The sequence below is a fragment of the Erythranthe guttata genome, chromosome 8, assembly GCF_056151865.1.
Source record: "Erythranthe guttata isolate IM_541 chromosome 8, IM_541, whole genome shotgun sequence".
NCBI classification, from domain to species: domain Eukaryota; kingdom Viridiplantae; phylum Streptophyta; class Magnoliopsida; order Lamiales; family Phrymaceae; genus Erythranthe; species Erythranthe guttata.
The window spans coordinates 13,491,212-13,512,802 of NC_142540.1; the positions used below are offsets into that span (position 1 = coordinate 13,491,212).

Sequence of the window (21,591 nt, forward strand, 5' to 3'; positions counted from 1 at the left end):
ATTTAAAGTAATATCTATAATCAATCTATTAATAATATTAAGTATAAATAAATAAAGAAATTTAATAATATTTAATTATCAAAATGAAGATGAAAGCCGAACAATTTTCTTTTCTTTTTTCTTTTTTAATTTATTTTATATATCATTTTGTTAATTAAAACTAAAATATTATTCAAAAAAAATTCTAATGTATTTGTATTTAATATACTTTTTTGCATGTTATTTTTGAAAATTAAATATTATTCAATTTCTTTTTATGAATATTATTAAAAAAATTATATAAATAATACTTTAAATTTTTAAATCTTGGACAAAATGTACTTCTCCCCCTTAAAAAAATTAGTTTTTGCACTTCGCCTAGCATATACAAAAAAGAGTCACTGTCCCTTCAAAATACAAAACAGTGAGCACATTGCCCCATAATGAACTTTTGTCCAGAATTTTGCCGGAGTTTGGGTTTTATAAAGGGTATTTTCATCATTTAAGGTTGAATTCTTATTTTGTATTTTTTTATTTGAAAGGTTCAACTATGAATTTTCTTACACCTCCATTCTTAATTGTCAAATTCAATAGAATCATCTATATTCCATGGAACGTGCTCTAGTTAGTACTCGTTTTAAGTAAAAATATAGTTTATGATGCACCACAATCTGATATATACAAGCCAAAAAACACATCTTATAATCATCTTGCTCCAAAATGTAGAGCTCGAATGGGATAAAACAGGGACAAAAGTGATAAATTCCACATAATGAAGAAAATTCCACTAAATTTGAAACCGCAAGGGTAAATGTGTAAGAAGATTTATAGTTGATGGGTGGTTATAATTACCCAGGAGGGGGTTTTGTAATTTGACCATACCTCGGGAGTGGTTGTAATTTACCGTATATTTTATGTTAAAAACGACTAACTTTAATAATGATATCTTAAGTTATGGTATCATGTGCGAGTTGCTTACTAGACAGTGACAAAACAAATGAATAAACGAGTTGCTAAATGCACAAGCTACCACCAACTCCTCACTTATTTTAATGGGTTAGTCGTCTAATGAAGAAACACGGTTTCAATGGTTCACAATACAATTTCGGCTGAACGAACTTGATTTGATGATTGAGTCGGAGAGAGGACGTAGATCAACAACAACAACAACAACAAGAGGAAGAAGAAGATCACATAGTAGAAGCCAAGATAATGATCACAGTAACCATGTGACAAATGTATATAACGACTATGACTTGTATCTCTCAGCCAAAAACGGCAGCCTTGTTGATTTTAGCAGAACCCTGCATCGAGTTTCAGCGGCAGAACGAGTACCACTTGGTGTAGTATTGCGCAGACTGAGCCCTTCTGGAAATACATTTCTTCATATAGCTGCCAAACATGGAAACGAACAATAAGTGGCTTATATAGCTTCTAAGGATCCATCCTTGATGTTAATCAAGAATTCCAATAACGGAGATGCCGCTTTGCATCTTGCTGCTAAAGCTGGAAATGAATTAACGGTCAAAACCCTGGTTTCGCAATCTCAAGATGTAGCAGGAGGAGAGAACAATAATTTATTAAGGGCCAAGAATGAGAGAGGAAACACAGCCTTGCATGAATCGTTAATCAACGGTCGGGATTCAATTGCTCTATATTTGATTGAAAAAGATCCCGAGGTATCGTATTACGAAAACAAAGAAGGAAAATCGGCATTGTACCTGGCGGCCAAAGCTGGTTCTGCAGAATGCGTATCTTTGATTCTGAATCGATTATCAACGGATGGTGACCGCATTAATGAGCTTTTCAACAGAAAGTACTCACCCATTCAAGCAGCTATAGAGGGGCAGAAAAGAGGTACATATTTTTAATTCAACATTTTCTCATCTTCTCTTAAACAACAAAGAATTAATATGAAGAAACAATGCTTTTTTAGTCAATCAAGCACTTGAAATAAGCTTACTGTTAATACAATGAATCCATATATATATATATATATATATATATATATATATATATATATATATATATATATATATATATATATATATCAGATGTTTTGGAAGCGATGTTAAAGATAAATCCAAGCTTGATAAAATCAAGAGACGAGGCAGGAAGAAATCCACTACACCATGCAGCGTTATTAGGCCATCTTGAAGACGTCCGTTACTTGCTAATAGGGATGGCAAAAAAACCCGAACCGCTAGCTATCCGCGGGTATCCGCTCCGTTTATAATCCGTTACCGAAACCATTAGGGTTTGGTAATGGTTTTGGTATGAGAAAAGAAAACCGTCATGGTTTTGGTATGGTTCTGGTTTTACCTTGACGGTCATGGGTACCCGACCATTTAATATATATATATATATATATATATATATATATATATATATATATATATATATATATATATATATATATATATATATATATATATATATATATATATATATATATATATATATATATATATATATATATATATATATATATATATATTCAACAAAATATGAATAAAAAAGATATTTTGACAAAATTTTAAATAAATATTAAATAATTTAGGGAGGATATATTTTTTTTCTCTTTTTTTTTTCTTTCTCTTTTCTGAGAGTTACTTATACGTTATCGGACCCAAAGTAATTTTTTATTACCGTAATTTAAATGGTAAATGGGTACCCATGGGTACCCGGATATTCGCGGTAATGGTTCTGGTTTTTCCATGAACTTTATAAATGGGTTTGGTATGGTCATGGTTTGAGCTATATTAAATGGTAATGGTTCTGGTATTACACTTTTTCGAGGGTACCCGCTCCGCTGCCATCCCTACTTGCTAAAGCAATACCCTCCAAACGCCACCGAAAGCGACAAAGTTGGAATATTCCCTATTCATTTGGCATCATTTAATGGTAACGTCCAAGTCATCAGCTTTTTGCTTCGAGACTGTCCGGATCCAGAGGAGATGCTCGATGGAGATGGTTGCAATATTCTACACATTGCTGCAAGGAACGGAAGATGTAATGTAGTCAGCTACGTTCTGAAAAGTCCGCATCTGAAGGGCCTTATAAACATGAAAAATAAATACGGAAACACACCCCTTCATTTGCCAACTATGAATTGGCACCCGAAAATTGTCAGTGAATTAACATGGGACAATAGAGTCGACGTTACATTGGTCAATGACAAGGGTATGACAGCTCTAGATGCTGCTGACCATTACATGCCCGATAATCCCCAATTTCCTCAGGTATATCTCTACCTGCACACACACACACCAAGAAAAAAGAAAACAACATCGGCTATATTTAATCTTGATTATCTGTGTCATTCTTTACCAGAATGTCACAATTCACTACGTTTTGTCTCTGTTTTTCACGCAGCGTTTGACTTGGGCTGCCTTGAAAGCTGGTGGCACCCCTCATTCTCCGACTGGGAAAACAATAGGTAGACAGAGCCCAAAGAAGAGTTCGAACAAGGATAACTATAAGGAAAGAGTCAACACTCTTTTACTAGTCGCTACTCTGGTTGCCACAATAACATTTGCAGCCGGATTCACTGTACCTGGTGGATACAATACAGATACCGGAATGGCAACTATGCTGAGAGACAAGGGATTTAATATATTTATATTCTGCGACGCTATAGCCATGTACAGCTCCATTGTAGTGGCTGTCACTCTCATTTGGGCTCAATTAGGTGACATCAAATTAGCACTTAATGCTCTCACTTTGGCAGTGCCGTTGCTCGGGATTGCTCTTTGTATGATGTCAATTGCTTTCACAGCTGGTGTTTCCTTAGTAGTCAGCAAACTTCGATGGCTAAGTACTGCCGTACTTGTCATGGCCATCGTATTTCTTGTTATTATGTTCATCATCCTCGTTCCAATGTGCGGTTCACATACTTCAAGTAATCTGATAGTACGATATATATCCTATTATCGCTTCTATTTGTTGATATTAGCAAGCAGCAGCTAAGCCAAAGAACTGATAGTACTGTCTGCAATAATGATCTTTTTGTACCTCATTGAACAAGCTTTTGTTTATTATTTCGATTATGGACTGAATATATTTTGTCAGATATTAAGATATTTGCTTGCTTTTGCAAAGGCAGAAGACTACTAATCCATGACTAACTCGTAAATATAAGAGCGAAAAATTTAGGTTCGTACGATCCATTCTTTATAACCCTGTTAGGTTGCAAATATACATTAGTCAGATACAAGATTATGCAATTTTACGAGAACCAAATTATGTAATTAGACTAGAAGAGGCCAAACATCCAAACAATGATGTGCGCGACAAAGTATTGAGCCAACCAAACATCCAACAATGTCCAATTATTTATTTTACTTCGATTTTATCTTAACAACCAAACACAAACTTTATCAAGTGATTCATTATAAACTGCCATTCAGTTAAGTCCAACACAAACTTTATGAAGTGATTAATTTAGTCCAAGTATCATATAATTATGTATATTTAAAGCAACAAAATCATTAACCACTTTGACCAGTACAAATAGACAAATGTGATAACATCATGGATGATGGAAGAAAGAAGTGTGAAAAAACAAGTAAACAAGTCTAAATAGTCAAATAGCATCATTAGAAGTGTGTTATTTCAAGTAAATTAATATGAAATTATTGGAGAGTTTCCTTCCAACGCGTGCTTTGACTACTCATACACAGCCAAAAACAATGCCAATTATTGTGTCAAAATAAACTCTCGAGAAATATTGAAAACTTGACTGCGGTCGTTCGACATCAAACAGTGTCAATAAACGCGTAATTATGTTTCATTATTATACCATTTGCACTAGGTGCATTAGGAGGGTGTTTGGCAACTCAGTAAGACGATGATGTTAAGTGTTGGTAACAAAAGATCTAACGACAACAAATTTCGATACTGAATCAAAATTCCGACGTATTAAACCTAACAAATTCAGCTTAAAAATATGTTATGAACGATTACAGTTTATTTTAACAAATAAAAAATTAAAAAAAAAATTAAATAAAATTAGAACCTATTTTTAGAAAATTAGATATCACATCACACTGTTTACAAGCTCCGAATAATAAGAGGATCTATTGTTTAAGTTATAAACCAAATACATGTCCTCATACAGAAATCTTCCTTGAAAAAGTTGACATTTCTTAAATTCAAACAAAGCAATAAACACCAAGGTTTCACAGAAATTACCAGATAATTTACACACACACACACACACACACACACACATACAGTTCATAAACATATTTTAGTATAAAAAGTCTAGATAGGCTTGATTTTCTAAAGGAAGAATGAGAGTAAAGTAACTGAAAAACCACAATCTACCTATGTCTGTACCCAAATATCCAGGATTGCTAGAAGAAGAGGAGACTTACGAAACTGCAGAAAATATGGATCCGCAATTATACCGAGCAACAACCGAAGGCGACATTCTTGAATTTGTGAGAGCAATGGAAGAAGGAACGCTCGACCGACACCACAGCCCGCCAGCTTCTTGTGTGCAGTTAGGCCCTCAAAAGAACACAGTTCTGCACATAGCAACAAACTTTGCTCGTTACGAAATTGTTAAACTTATCTGCAAGGACTTACCTTTCTTTGTCGCTGAAAAAAATGCAAAAGGCGACATCGCACTCCATATAGCTGCAAGAGCTGGCGATTCACTGCTCGTCACTTTGTTGGTTAATTCAGATTTCAAAGAAGGCGGACTCGATGAGAAGAACGAGGAAGGAAATACTGCACTGCACGAGGCTCTTAAATACGGACATGAAGAAGTGGCTCGAATACTGATTAATAAGAATCCGGAGATGCATTATTCTCTTAATATGGAAGGTAAATCTTTGCTTTATCTTGCTGCAGAGGCAGGATTTGTCACTATTGTTCGGCTCCTTTTGGACAACCCTGTCGGAAATTACAGTGTGGGTGCAAAACACAAAAACAAGTCACCTGTTTTCGCTGCAATTCTTGGGCGCAACATAGGTAAGTTTCATCAACTTTTTTCTTTTCACTTTATTGTCATCCTCCATTAAACATGCTGAAGGATTCTTTGGTTTATACGAAAAAAACTTGTAGATGTAATGAAATTACTGTGGGAAAAGGATCCATCAATGTTTCAGCTAAGAAACAGCAAAGGAAAGAATCCTCTTCATGCAGCAGTATGCATGGGTTATACTGAAGGGGTCAAATTCTTACTCGATAACCATTGTGAATTTGCTTACCAGAAAGATAAACAAGGATTCTACCCAATCCATTCAGCTTCAAACAAAGGCCTTCTCGACATAATCAAATTGATGCTTCAACGTCGGCCGGATGTAAGGGAGCTGCTGACTGGACATGGTCAGAATATGCTGCATGCTGCCGCTAGAAGTGGAAAGTACAGAGCAGTGGAGTGCATGCTTAAAATGCCAGAGCTGGAAAAGCTTATTAACGAAAAAGACGAAGATGGAAACACACCTTTACACCTTGCAACCATTTATGGGCATCCGAAGCTCGTTCGCGTACTCATAAGGGATGAAAGAGTGATTCTTAAGCTGGTAAACAACAATCGCCAGACAGCACTCGACGTTGCTGAGGAACAAATGGAAATGGGACTTGCGTCATTTCAAAAGGTCAGTCAGTGCTTTACGATATTGAAAGGATATTTTAAAATCATAATCTTGAAACCGTAAGAATTTACAATATCTGGTAAATTCAAATAGCACGCCAAATTTTATAAGTCTTGACATATATAAAACATCTCACAACATAAATAAAGTATTTCCGAACGTAAATTATACATTTCTCAACATAAATAAAAGGTATTTAACTACCTTGTTTACAATGCAGAGGCTTGCCTGCATGGCCCTGAGAGTAGTCGGTGCCCCACGTTCACACCAAAAAAAGAATTTAAGAAGTATCAGTGTGAAGATCGGAAACCAGTCAGAGACAGAAAGTTGGAGAGATAAAATAAATGTGATCCTGCTTGTGGCCACATTAGTTGCAACTGTTACATTTCAAGCAGGTTTCACAATGCCCGGTGGTTATAACAACACTAATCCCGACCAAGGAATTGCAAACATGCTAGAAAAGGTTAAATTTCAAGAGTTTGTAATATGCGACACCATAGCAATGTACAGCTCTATCATTGTTGCTGTCACACTCATATGGGCACAGCTGGGTGACCCTAGCTCAATGCGCGTTGCTCTGAAATTTGCTTTGCTTCTGTTGGGAATAGCTCTTGCTATGATGTCTATTGCGTTCTTCGCAGGTGTCTACTTAGTCGTCAGCAAACTCGGTTGGCTGGCAAATGTCGTCTTGCTCATTGGCTCGAGCTTTATCTTTGCGCTTGTGGTAATATTCCTTCCTCTGTTTTTCTTGGGCTCGTCGAGCTACCTTGTGTTCCGCCACCTGTCATATTATCCATTCTGCCTTGTGTTATACACTTTGGGGGCCTAGGAATCGTAAATTCGCATACTAGGTTATCTGAAGATAACCTCCAGTTGCAGGTATTGTGTAATAAGTTGGGAATCTTGGTTGTGTTATTGATCAATAATGTGTTGGTCAATAGGTGTAATGTATGAACTGAAAGGATTTCAGAATAATCCTACACAGTGAACAGTGTTATGCTCTTCAGTTTTCACTATATAGTCAGGACATTATATAGTCCACAATAGGATGTCTGAAACTCTATGTAAGCCAGGGAATAGTGTGACTAAATCGATATATATATATATATATATATATATATATATAAATAAATTGCAAGCATGTTTTACGATGAGATGCAAAAGAAAAAACAATTAATCATTCTTGCAGTATTAGAGTCCATCAGAAGAACCTTACAGTGTTCTCGGAATGCAAGCCTTCGCAAAGTGATCCCGCTTTGCGCTTCTGATCCCTGCAGAAACTAATGTTACATAACAAGTTTTTAATATCAAGATTATTACACACACACACACACACACACACACACACACACAGACATAGTACATACATCGAGATATTGATCCTCCATTGATTTGTCAGTTAGCTACTCTAAACAGCAGTTGTTGTATCAACAAATGTTTTCGCTGAACAGTTTAGAGTTAGATACATGATTTCGACAGTGGTGCATGAAATTGATAATCACTCAGATATCAATCACCAAAACATTAGGCATTTACAGTGCACAGTAAGACAAAAGTTCATGCAGAGAAAGGAAAAACATTATGGGAAAAGTTTAACCAAAGTACATTGAGCATTAATAAGAATAATTGCAGAAATTTTAAGAGTTCAAAGGTTACAAACCTCATATCTCATACGCAGTACGCAGTCACCAAATGCAAACATCGAGTTTCTACATCCCCTCATCCAATCAGCACATCCGCAACAACATCTAAATCAGGCCGCAGAATAATCAAATCAAAATCCAACAGGTTTTATTTTTCTTCATACTCAATCCTCCTTCAACAATTTGATGTGCTAAAAACTTCAAATTGCATAATTGATCAGAGTTAAAAAAAAATGTGAATTGGATTTATTATAAGAATACCCAAAAGAGAATAACCAAAGAAAACCCCAAAAGATGAAAAACACCATTTCAATTAGATTGAATATTACAAAGTCTGGTAGATAGAGTAAAGAGAGGAATTGTTCAAACAAAATACCATTTCAATTAGAAACATTACATTTGGTAGATTCGATCTAAAGAGAAATGTACAAAGAAACCCTAATACTAAAATCAACCACCGAACCCGTAAAGAGTACGGCCCTGCCTCTTGAGAGCATAAACCACGTCCATGGCAGTCACTGTTTTGCGGCGGGCGTGCTCGGTGTAGGTGACGGCGTCACGGATCACGTTCTCCAGGAATATCTTCAGCACGCCACGTGTCTCTTCATAGATCAATCCGCTGATTCTCTTCACGCCGCCCCTACGAGCCAGACGGCGGATGGCCGGCTTCGTGATACCCTGAATGTTGTCGCGGAGCACTTTGCGGTGGCGCTTTGCGCCGCCCTTTCCCAGACCCTTTCCGCCCTTTCCTCTTCCTGACATTTTTCTGCTATTTGGAAAAATTTATTTTATTTTTGAATTGGTTTTTGTTGCTGATGTATTGTTGGTGCAGAGTCGACGATGGAGAAGTATTAAATAGACGTGAAACGTCAATCTGGAGCCGTTCGATTTGAGTGCTTATCGACGGTTGCAGTTTTGCAGATGGCGATCCGTGTCTTCTTTTTTGGGCGATCTGCATCGTTGATAACAAGAACATCTACGGTCTAGACGAGTATTGCTCGACACGCGGATTATGTGCTTGTTGAGGTGGATTGTTGCTAGCTAGATTTGAAAAATTAAATTGAGAATTGGGTGGGAACTTTTTTATATTCAAATCGACATCAAATTCCTGGATTTCGATAATTTAAAATTTACTTATTTCTAATTTTTAAATTCAAATTTATAATACTTTGACGAAAAAGAATCAGAAATTCCTACATTGTTTGATTTTTTATTCAAAAATATCTCCTGAAATTCGAAATAATTTGTAAATTGTGAATTTTTCCTAAAAGAATTATGTAATAAGAAATTAAGGAAAATTAGCAATACATCATTTATCTAGGAAATGTAGTTAACGGAATTCCCTCCCAAAAATAATTGGATATAGGGACTATTAGTCATAACCCCATCTAGTGTTTTTTTAATAATGGGGGATCCAGCCATATTTTTAATATTGGTAGGAAACCACTATTTTAATTAATCCCGAAAATAGCCTTCTTGAAGTCACGTTATGTCTAATAAAAAAATCACTAGAAATCAGGAAAATAAACTGCTAAAACGTGTGAGATTTTATCCCCAAATCTCGCTCCCCCTAATCTTTCCATAACTCCCACTGCAAAACCTAAATTTGCTAACGACTACGCGGGTGACAAAACCTGTGAGTAGAAAAATTGAATCTGCCAAATTCTTAAACTCACTCACCCACCAAAATCTGCGATACAACCATATTGTATTGTTCCCTGGGTAAAAAAAAAACGAAGAAACTCCCAAAAAAGTGAAATTCTTGAAGCTATGGACACCAACGCAGCACAATCGGGAAATAAAGCAATGCCTGGGAGCAGTAAGTATCCCCCTTGAAATAGTCTTGTTCATTAATATCCTCTTCTCGATTATACCAAAAAACACAGCCTACAAATGTGTTTGTTTTACATTTTGTTTTTGTGAACAGGAGAACGCAGGACGAAAGCATTGAACGACATTCGGCTAACCGACGCAGGTAATTAATTTGTATTCCTGCTGTAATTTGTGGGATTTGGTGGAAAATAGACTACTTGAAGTATATTTATGGGGAAATTAATACAATTTTAATAGTGGGTAAATAGACTATTTGAAGTATATTTATGGGAAAATTAATATAATTTTAAATCGATGCATTTGTTAAGTAAAATCTGTGTTTTCATATATGTAAGAAAAATATTTAATTATTTTTTTGGAAAAAGAGGAAAAAGAAAAAAAGTTGGAAAAAGAGAATCAACTATTTGAGTTGAAAAAAAAGAAAACAGTCTATTAATTGAAAAAAGAAAAAAAGTAGTATTAGACTATTTGTGTTAACTGTTAATAGATTGTTTTTGAAATTGTTAAGTAGTTGTTTCGCAATTAGCGAAAATAGAAATAGTTCAATCTTACATTTGTAGTTTTGTTGGTATATATTTGGAACATATGACTTTGAAAACAAAACGTGCAATTCGTGTTTGAGTATACTGTAGACATACTATTTTGTAAGCAATTCCTTGTAAACTGTGTAATTGTAGATTATATGGCTATATTGTAGTTGTTTGTTTAAATAGTTCATTAAGATTGTTATTAATCTGTTATTCTTGATGGAATTAGTGGGTATTTATATGTAGTACTTGCTCGGTCAAAAAAATCGCATGCCATTGTGATTCCAAATAGTCTATTTGCTTGGGTGTCTTGAATGTTCTGGAATTATTATTAAACTATTTTTGTTAACTGTTAATAGACTATTTAGGTAATAGTGCAGTAGTTTGTACATAGACAACCTGTAAAAAGACCATTCTGCCTAGGTATAAATTGACTATTTTGCAAATAGACTTTTTTTTAAAATAGGTCAATCTCCATGCCATTGTGATTCGAAATAGTCTATTTGCTTGGTTGTCTCATTTATTATTAAACTGTTTTTGTTAAGTGTTAATAAAATATTTTGGAAACAGTTCATTAGTATGTACATAGACAATTCTGAAAAATAGACAATTCTGCCTCGATAGACTATTATGTAAATATTTCTATAAATTAACCAATAAGTAGTTCTCTGCAGATCGTGTTTGATATGCATTTATTTTTTACATGATGTTGATCTATATTGTCTTAACAGATGGCACACAACGATAGTAGCCTGTTTCATACGCCAAAGAACATTTTCGAGGAACATTCAATCATCAAGGAAGAAATCGAAATAGACTATCTCCAAATGTGGACAAAAATTGTGAAGACTCTTCTAGAATGGGAGAAGTGCAAGGACAACAGGACGAACAAAAACGTAAACACTAACATCGCTTGATCATTGTAACCCTTAAAATGGATTTTGTTTAATGTTGTTGACAGTTGTTATTTAAATTTATATTTTCTTAATTCTCAAGATATGTTTAAACTTTGTTTTGTTATAGCATATATTGTCCTATTATATAAATATATGTAATATAGATCATTTTTATGTTAGCATCATTAATTCTTCAGTTAAAAACAAGTATATTTATGTAATTAACTCCAACACAACTATAATTTTTCAGTTGAAACAACTATATTTCTCTGAATAACACCAACACAACTATAATTTTTCAGTTAAAACAACTATATTTATGTGAATAACACCAACACAACTATATTTCTTCTGTTAAAAAAACTATTTTTCAATTAAAATAACTATTTATCAATTAAAACAACTACAAATTATCAAGATCAACTATCAAATATAGTTAGATTAATGAAATCGACTCCAACAGTAACGAGAACAACTATAATTTTGTAAATAACACCAGCACAATTTCAACAAACGAACATCCGATTGACAATTAATTGAACAAAATTAGCTCCCAAAACAATACAAGTTTCTACAATTCAGCACTATAAAAATCGAAAAGAAAAAAATTATGAATTTAATTAAAAAACGAAGCAAATCCTGTGCATCTGCCTCGTTGTCCTCTGCCCAAAGTAAGCTTCGCTTTCATTCGATTCCTCCATTTCTGAAGGATAATTATCCGACAATTTGTGACAAATCTTCTTCCTTTAGAAAATAATTTATTCATTTGTTTTCTAATTGAATGATAAAATGGGTCTGGAAGCAGTCGCAGAGGCAACAGTTGAATCCTTGAATAAGACAGTAAAACCAGTGTTGGTCGGGGTGGAAAACAGGAGTGAAAGTTGGCGGCCACTCCTTGGCCGCCGCCGCCGCCGTGTTCTCCTTGAGCGTCGTCACCGACGAAGAGTCGCTTGAATTTGTATTAGAGGTGCCGATTTTTTAACGGACCGCGGGGGTCTTCCCTTGTCGTTGTCAATATGTGGCCCCCCTTCGTCCTCTCCTTGGCCGCGTCGCCTTCGCCGCCCCCACCGGATCCCTAGTTCGAGACAAAATAGAAGACGTGATGAAAATGACAGAATGACGATTGGGTGCTAAAGATGTGATTAGGTTTTATGATTATAAGATTTGGAAACTGCTGATTTAACGTGATCACATATTTTATTAGATTTAATTATTCAGGGGTAGAATAGTCAGGTCAAAATCCAATTTTAATTAAAAACAATTTTAATTATTAAGTGGGGGGATCTCACTAATATTAGAAAAGGAGTTGTATCCACCTTCATATAGTCAAATGTATTAGGGGGTTCTCACTAATTATCCCTATTTAAAACATGTAAAATAAAATTGGGCTCAGTCTAATGATACTTGTGTAATGGAGGGATTTTGTCTAATTTTCCCTTAAAAGATTGGCCCAATTTACTACATTGACCCCCAATTCCAGTCGGCAGTCGCAGTTAATCAATCAAAAAAAATAAAAAAAAAAAAGAATTGGAAGTCTCTGTTGGGAAACCCCAAGAGCAACAGGGGCAGACGATGGAATCGTCGAAGTGGGAGATGGTGGAACTGAAAAGAAATTCAGGAAACTGGAGAGAAGTTGTGGAAGAAATAGTGAGGATAGAGAAACGTGTTTTCCCAAAGCACGAGTCTCTTTCCAAATCATTCGAAGATGAAATTAAAAAGAAGCACACCGGTTTGCTCTACACTCGAATTGGTGATGAAGTTGCTGGATACGTCATGTTTTCTTCCACCTCCTCACTCTGCGCTTCTATTACCAAACTTGCAGGTTTTTTCTACATTTTATTTCTTTTGGAGTTTTGTGCTTTATATGAACTTTGCTTATTGCCTATTTACCTACCTCGGTGGCAAAGGGTTTCTACATATTTGTCTCTCTAAATTGAATGTTATCTGTCCTTTTATATCAAGGTCATAAATAATAGAACTGGGAATTTTATTGCAATTTTTACATCTGACAAACACATTGGCAAGAAGTTAATTCGGGAGGGAGACGGGGCGAAAACTTTGTTAGTAAGTTATTTAGGTCCAAAACGAATGCGGGAGACGGGGCGAAAACTGCTCAAATATATGTATTTCCGAACATTCTGATATCCGCCACCTCAAAAGCTGAACATTAATTGCTTTGGGTGAGTGAGATGAGAGGGTAATTAGTTAGAGAGTGTTCTGTTAAACTTGTTTACTAGATTTTACCAACACTTGGATACAGTAAGGTCCTGAAGTTTACTACATGCCAACAATGGTAATTATATAATTATTGATTAAATATGGTGAAAGCTAAGGAAATTGTTAAAAGCTTAAAAAGTAAGATAGGCACTCCAAATTGTTTATGGATGAACTTATAAGATCCTAACACATCTTATTCTGGAACCAAACATTTTATGACATCTTCTTATATCTTATCAAAAATCTTATAAGATGTTTTACGGAGCTTATGATATTAGTCATACATCCTCTTTATCATATTAATTTGGTGAAATTAGAAAACTTCAACTTCTTCGTTTCTGTTAAACATCAGTCCGTAACCTGCACTTAGTTTATGGTGTTTTTCTCTGAATGGTAAAACTCTTATTTCTCTAATGATTTTTTTTTTTTTCCGGATGTTTTTGGAATATGGAATATAGTAAAAGAAAAGTACAGGAGGCAGGGTCACGGGGAAGAATTGCTTAAAGCAGCAATAGAGAAATGTAAAAGTAGAAACATAAGCCGAGTGTCACTTCATGTAGATCCACTGAGGATCGAGGCTACAAATCTCTACAAGAAACTCGGTTTCCAGGTCGATACTTTGGTAGAACGCTACTACTCCTCAGATAGAGATGCCTATAGAATGTACTTGGATTTTGACTAAGTGGTTTACACAAACTTCATAAGGAGGACAAAGGATTCAGTTCGACTTTGAATTCAGTAAAATTTTACTATAGCCTGTTTTGCCTCCGTATCTTCATTTATCTTCCAGAATATGTTTGGATAACTTGCTAGTTGATACCATCATCTTGTAGTAATGGTTTTCTCTAAAGAATATTAACACAGGCTACTGTTTTCACTTTTCATGGCTGTAGCTATATTATGGAAGACATGACTAACGCTGTGACTTAGTTGGTATCAGTTGTCCAAAAATCAATTGGTGTTAATAAAATATGCATACGGTAATGTTAACACAACAAAATGTCACGACGTTTGACGTTAATATCTTCACCCTTTTATTATTGCCTTTTCACTTCTCGATTGCGTTCTCAGGGAAAATAGCGTGTCGAACTTGACTGTTACTGCAGAAATTGTATTTGGAGAATGTGTAGAGTTCATTTGTTTTTTTGGATAATTCGCATTCACCTCTCAGTCTAGCCATTTGTCAATTCAATTCCAAGCATTTAAACTTTGACAAACTAGCCTTTACGCTTGCGTTGCATGGGGTATTCATCGTAAACATAAATATATGATTTTAAAAAGTTCTCGGAATAGTAAGATCAATGGTTGCTGTACAATATAAAATAAAAATATATATATATATATATTCTTTGTAAGTAATTAATTAAGCCAAAATACGTGAAAAACGCTAAATACGAAGGTTTAATTTCCATATACAAAAGGCGAATACATCGTTACCATTACTATTACTATCACCAATACCAATACCAATACCAATATCATTACCAATATCAATACCAATACCAATATCAATACCAACACCATTATCATTACCATTACCATTATCATTATTGATACCAATACTGATATAAATACCATTACCAATATGGTTACCACTACCATTACTAATACTGTTACCATTAACATTGTTAATACTAATAGTGATATAGTAATATTAATACTAATCTGATAATAAACTATTATTATTAGTAACTGATATGCTAAATCCCACACCAATTTTACTAAATCATACACACAATTGAATTTTTCTCTCTCTCTCTCTCTAAAATCTCATCTTCTCCTTCCTCACCCTTCTTCTTTTTCCATAACATTTTCACAAAACCACACACTAAAAACGTCCATATTATTCCAAGTTCAAATTTGAGAAAAATCTTCATGTGTTCAAACTAAAATGAAGTTGGAATTTGAGAATTTTTTTTGAATTGATATGAATTTAAATAATTAAAGAGGCATAATGAAATTGAAAAATATTAAATAAACCTAAACTCACTTTTTATGATTATTCACGTGAAAGATTAACGAATTTTGAGTGACTTGGAAAAAATCATCATAGAAAAAAGTTAGAAAGAATATAAGTAGAAAGAGATTTTTTTTTTAAATTATGTGTGGGATTTAGTAAATTTTAGTGTGGGATTTAGCATGCCCCTATTAGTAATCCCAATGAAAATCCTAATCATAATGCTAACGCTAATTCTAATTTCCTAACACTAATGCTAATTCTAACCATAACCTAATCCTAGTACTGCACCCAATCAAAATTCTAATCATAATCCTAATACTAATGTTAATGTCGGAGACCGGTGGTCAACGCTGGGAATCGGCGGCGGCAAAAGCAAACAGAAGAAGAAAAAAAAAAAGTCAAAGCCAGAAATCGGCGGCAAAAAAAAAAAGTTCAGAAAAAAAAAGTTTAAAAAAGACAAGTCAAAATTTTATTTTGTCAAAATTGATTAAATTGTGGTTACAATTAGAAATTGGGTTTAATGGGTTGGGGAAATTTTGTCATATACATTAATCTTGCATTTATTTATAATACATATTAAAAGGATGTGCTTATTGGTGAAAGAGATATAGCCCCTGAATCTAGAATAATAAAGATGGTTAGTCAGAGACTTATCCATAAAAACCCCTTGATATTTAGGCTATGTTTGACAGAATTAAAACTGAACACTGAATGTTGAATATATGGATGAACGGTTTAGACCAGTGTCTGAATGTTGAATGATGAATGTTTAAGTTTGTTTGATAACTAAAAATATATTGTATCTGAATAATATTGTTTTACTATATTAGCCTTCATAATTATCAAACACAATTTTACTTACCAACAAAACTATTGATAATATCTAAATAATAAAATGTAACTATGGCTCTTGTAATTGTTATATTATTATATTTCTTTCAACAAAAATAAATGTGTAAATATGAACTATATATTTCTGAAAAATATATAAGTAAATTTTTCGTTTCAATTTCACTAAAATATTTAGAGATAAAAGAAAAAATGGTGAGAAATTAAATTCCATGATACCATAGTGGAAGGAGAAATATGTGTGAACTCGTATATTTTCATTCTATAGCCCTCAATTTTTCTTTTTTTTTTTTTTTTTTTTAGTAATTCAAGTCATACAAGGGAAGTAGGGGAGGAGAGACTCGAACCCTAGACCTTTTTACCCTATTGGTAAGGCTATGTACCAAATCTCTTAATGAGGGTTGATCCTCAAAATTTTTTAATATATTAATTTATTGGGGCAATATGCCAAACACCCTTCATTGGGATTTTAATTCTTGATAAATCTTTTTTTTTTTATAAATGATATTTGAAATAAATCCAATGGGCCTGAAAAACCATATATGCCCCCACTAAATATTAATTAGTATAATTATTTAATTTCTTAAAAAATATACCCATAATCTACACCCAAATCTTCTCCTAAAATTATTCAACTCATCACGCCAATTCAATTTTTTTTTCTTTTCTTTTTTATTTTGTTTAATGGTTTTCTTTATTTCGATTTAAAAGAAAATTTTGTAATTATTTTATTTTTTTTATTTTCGGTTTTTTTTTTTAATTTTATTTTTTTCTTATTTATATTTATCATGTTTTTTATTTTAATTTAAAAACATGATTTTATTTTTATTTTCGTTTTTTCGTGGTTTTTCTTTTTTCTTAATTTCAAAATTTTTTAAATGATTTTTTTTTATTTCTAGTTTTTTAAATAAAAACCACTCTATATAAACATGAAAACCACTCTGTATAAACAACTATATAAACATGAAAATCACTATGTATAACAACTATATAACATGAAAACCACTCTGTATAACGACTATGTAAACTTGAAAATCACTCTGTATAACAACTACGTCAACATAAAAACCAGTCTGTATATAAAATTATATATAAATCTGTACAAAATTTATTGAAAACCACTATAAAATTGTTGAAAACCACTATAAATTATCAAAGACAAAGCCTGACATTATGAAAACCACTCCGTATAAACAGCTATATAAACATGAAAACCACTCTGTATAAACAACTATATAAACATGAAAACCACTTTATATACACAACTATATAAACATCGAAAATCACTATGAATTCTAACAAGAACACATAAAAAATTATGCGAAAAAGAAGATATAAAACCACTATAAAGGACACTCCGTATATTTTACGGTTATTGCTCGTACAATCACCATTCTTGATGGCGCATTGTTGCTGATGTATCAAAAGAATTTTGCAGTAGCCGTCCACGAGCTGTGGTATTAAAACACATCAGACCAAGTTCAACTTCACACACATATACAGGAAATGAAAAATCGAAAATAAAAAATCTTATAAGTTAATTACGCCATTGGAAAGGCTCTCATTCTGAATGCAAGATAATAGGTTCAAATCACACAACAAAAAAAGAAACCACACAACATTCGTATCAACTGCACTTAATTCATAACCATACGACATTTTCAAAACCACATAATTCAAAACCACATAATTAAATTAGGCACAAATCACAACACCATACTTGAAAACATAAAAAAAGAGATACAACACAGACCATTAAGTGGTTTCAAATAACAACACAAACAAAATAACTTGGTTATAATATGTGCAGACTTTAGAGATATGTAATTCAGAACCACCTATAACTTTTTTTTTTCGGTTTCAAATAGCCAGCACCCACATAACCTACTTAGCACAATAAAAATAATGAAAACCACTTAAGATAATACCATTGAACATAGTCAGGACATGTTCATAATTAACACATCGTCACCAGAAATTGACGACGACGACGAATCAGATCAAAACAACTCTCCGGATTACGAACTCGAAGATTCTCTGAAGAAATTTTCAATTGCGACCAAGACGACGCCGTCAGAAAGCAGCATTCATGCTGAGGTTACGTTGAGGAGGCGTTGGCAGAAGTCGTCGGTGGCGACAATTACTCGTCGCCGGATTTTAAACGGCGGCTGATGGCTCGGTTGCGCAGTGGTGGCTTGGATGCCGGTAAGCTTCTTTCTTAATTGGTTACGGTATCCAATTTTTTGATTAAAATATATATTAAACCTAAATTCTTAAAAAAAATCTGAGGAAAAAGAAATCGGGAGAAGAGGGCCGAGATTTGGAGAAGAGATCGGGAGAAGAGAGGCGGCTACTATTAAAAGAAGAGAGACAAAAGAAATATGAGGAAAAAAAGAAAATAATAACAACGTGAGTTATAGGGTTAGGTAAAGGGTATAAGGGTGAATTAAATTATTTATAATTAATTAAATAATATTTTGAATTTATCTTTAAAAAGGAAAAAAAAATTGGACCTCTCTTAATTGGACAATGCATATGAGGGGTGTTTGTGAAATAATCCCTAATTTATTTACTAATTTAATTTTAAAAAATATCTAAGTAAAAATAAATTATGACATGTCATCAATTTACTTTGATAAAATAAATGGCTTGAGGTAAATCAATTCTAATTCTTGAAACACATGTAAAAGTAAAATTATTGAACTTGATCCTACTCCAACATTAGAAATATATCACATTAAAATTGAGAAGAAGAAAAAAAATGAATTCTTAATGAAATGATAAATTTGAGGGATATCATATTTTTTCTCGTTAATGTAAATAATATAATTCAAATCAAAACTTACAAAAATATGGGAACTCCCTATAATTTTTCTGCCACAAGCTACCAAAAAAAACTCCGTTACTTTTTTTGTCTTTTTCAATTATCTAGGTGGTTGGAAAGAGGGGCATTTGTGAAAATAGCTTCGTCAAATATATTCAGATTTGTCACTGAATGAATAAGCTCTACAAATTAACATGAATCGATCAGCACAAGTTGGCTCCATTCAGGTGGTTGAATCAAACATGCTGAATTATAAATTACTGACCGAATAAGATATTTAGGTCCATTAAGAGCTCATTCAGAGCAATCAAACAAGGCCTCATCTAATAGGACGTAAAGATACATCCGGTATAAAGGGTTATCAAACACCCTTAGAAAATAGCAACTACCAATTCCAAAAAAAAAAAAGGAATTTCTTTTTAAATTAATATTTAAAAATTATATTTGATATTTGTGATTGGAGTAAATTAGTTTTATAAATAAAAAACATTAATCATTTTAAGTGTCAAACGAACATTTGATAATTCATCTTGACATTTGTGCATTGGCTTAACTAAAGTATAAGAAGTTCAATTAGCAAATTGCAGTCCTTGAAAACTTGATTGCTAACTAAAGTCTTCTAACTTTGCAAGTTGCAATTCGTGCGTAGCATCTCCAAAGGAGAATCGAGTGGAGTATTAAATCCCTTAACCACGACTTGGTTCCCCAATTTTAAAAATTTTATCCTCCAAAGGGTTATTAAAATGAAGTAGTATTTTGATACTCCTCTACTTGGGTAAAATACAATCTAAATAAATAGTAGGTTATCAATTATTCTATGCTAGACCAGGTGAATGGTGCATTAGATGAATTTTTACAGATGATCATTTGCATAAACCACTCCATACAGCATAATATAAACTAGAAACAAAGATAGTAGTCGAATATATCCTTAAAAATAGGACCACTTTCAAATGTTGATAATGACTAAATTGTCCATACTAAATTGTCTTCACGGGGTTTCTTAACCATTTATTGGGATGTGGATCGGGTTTTCACTTGTATTGGGCCCAATAGTTGTAAACTGAGGTGTAATCATCGGAATCAAGCTAAGACGTATATATTCGGCCCACCAAGAAGAGAAGTTATGGCAAGTTTGTTTATTTCTTGCCCACCAAGTATCCTCACATATAAATAGGGAGTTATTCTCAACTTTTCACTTCTATGTTCTCTCTTACACATTACAATCGATTATCTCTGAATAAAAACTGACTTGATCGTCGGAGCTTCTACGCCGGAGAACCCTTTCAGCGTTGCAGGTACCCCTCCGGCAAAATCTCCGACATGCTATCATCCAAAATATCTTCCAAGGAGGACACGTCATCATCTCGACCATTTTGGGGCAAATCAAATGTGAAAAAGTTCAATAGAATCCGATGTTCTACAAAATTTTCAACCATGAAAGACATTTTTACATTTATCTTAAAACTTACCTTGACGGCTACTTCAAAACCCTTTATAAATTTTAGGGTAAATTACAAACACCCCCTGAGGTATGGTTAAATTACAAAAACAGCCCTCTTGTTTGGATAATTACAACGACCCCCTCAACTCCTCAAATTTAGTGGAATCTTCGAGATTATATGGAATATTATCACTTTTGTACCCGTTTTATCTCATTCGAACTCTACATTATGAAACAAGATGATCATAATATGTGTTTTTTAGCTTGTATATATCAGTTTGTGGTGCATCGGAAACTATATTTTTACACAAAATGAGTACAAACTAGAGCACATTCCACGGAATCTAGATGATTATGTTGAATTTGGCACCATAAGGGTGGAGATGTAAGAAAAAATCATAGTTGAGGGGTAGATGTAATTATCGAAACAAGAGGGGGGTTTTTGTAATTTGACCATACCTCAGGGGGCATTTGTAATTTACCCTAAATTTTATATTTAGTTACAATGAATTTGAGTTCATTTTCTATCTAATCACAAGTTTAGGTACAAATTTGTTCAATATTATGCTGTTTAAGCTTAATTGTGCTTTGTACCTAGTCAACTTTCTTTTCTTGATGAAAAGATAAAAATTGAACTAATTTTATTATGATTGCTCTTACAGAATTTAAATGGATATTTGAGGTTGGAGTGCACTAGCTTTTAGCTTTATAGAGGTATTAAAACACTATCGAGCATTTGGTAACTCAATTTGATATCTTTTCATTGGAGTTGTTTTCATATTTTATGTTAAAAAAATTATAGCAAAAAGGAGAG

General features: G+C 33.5%; 4 protein-coding genes across 4 annotated transcripts; 3 read left to right on the plus strand and 1 right to left on the minus strand.

Annotated features, from left to right (window-relative positions):
- Window positions 1–1,103: 1,103 nt before the first annotated feature.
- Window positions 1,104–4,037, plus strand: LOC105970621 (protein ACCELERATED CELL DEATH 6). Its single transcript, XM_088821260.1, is given in 4 exon segments — window positions 1,104–1,836; window positions 2,034–2,207; window positions 2,779–3,221; window positions 3,355–4,037. Coding segments are annotated over 4 exon segments (1,941 nt in total). The 5' UTR covers window positions 1,104–1,106; the 3' UTR covers window positions 3,949–4,037.
- A 1,272-nt stretch (window positions 4,038–5,309) lies between these two features.
- LOC105970557 (uncharacterized) lies at window positions 5,310–7,692 on the plus strand. The gene is made up of 3 exons (XM_088821915.1): window positions 5,310–5,958; window positions 6,052–6,587; window positions 6,805–7,692. Exons 1-3 carry the CDS (start codon window positions 5,310–5,312, stop codon window positions 7,411–7,413), a joined length of 1,794 nt encoding a protein of 597 aa, XP_088678041.1. The 3' UTR covers window positions 7,414–7,692.
- Window positions 7,693–8,586: 894 nt separating this feature from the next.
- LOC105970626 (histone H4) lies at window positions 8,587–9,061 on the minus strand. Its single transcript, XM_012995457.2, has one exon. The coding sequence runs from the start codon at window positions 8,987–8,989 to the stop codon at window positions 8,678–8,680; it is 312 nt and encodes a 103-aa protein (XP_012850911.1). The 5' UTR covers window positions 8,990–9,061; the 3' UTR covers window positions 8,587–8,677.
- Window positions 9,062–12,955: 3,894 nt separating this feature from the next.
- On the plus strand, window positions 12,956–14,582 carry LOC105970562 (Acyl-CoA N-acyltransferases (NAT) superfamily protein). Its single transcript, XM_012995397.2, has 2 exons — window positions 12,956–13,305; window positions 14,159–14,582. Exons 1-2 carry the CDS (start codon window positions 13,056–13,058, stop codon window positions 14,380–14,382), a joined length of 474 nt encoding a protein of 157 aa, XP_012850851.2. The 5' UTR covers window positions 12,956–13,055; the 3' UTR covers window positions 14,383–14,582.
- The last annotated feature ends 7,009 nt before the right edge of the window (window positions 14,583–21,591 follow it).

Bases quoted from the DNA above. Each gene is read 5' to 3' on its own strand.
- LOC105970557 (XM_088821915.1), top strand. From the start codon at position 5,310: ATGTCTGTACCCAAATATCCAGGATTGCTAGAAGAAGAGGAGACTTAC. The intron at 5,959-6,051 runs GTAAGTTTCATC...AAAAACTTGTAG, and splicing joins AATTCTTGGGCGCAACATAG to ATGTAATGAAATTACTGTGG. The intron at 6,588-6,804 runs GTCAGTCAGTGC...TTTACAATGCAG, and splicing joins GACTTGCGTCATTTCAAAAG to AGGCTTGCCTGCATGGCCCT.
- LOC105970626 (XM_012995457.2), bottom strand. From the start codon at position 8,989: ATGTCAGGAAGAGGAAAGGGCGGAAAGGGTCTGGGAAAGGGCGGCGCA.
- LOC105970562 (XM_012995397.2), top strand. From the start codon at position 13,056: ATGGAATCGTCGAAGTGGGAGATGGTGGAACTGAAAAGAAATTCAGGA. The intron at 13,306-14,158 runs GTTTTTTCTACA...TATGGAATATAG, and splicing joins TTCTATTACCAAACTTGCAG to TAAAAGAAAAGTACAGGAGG.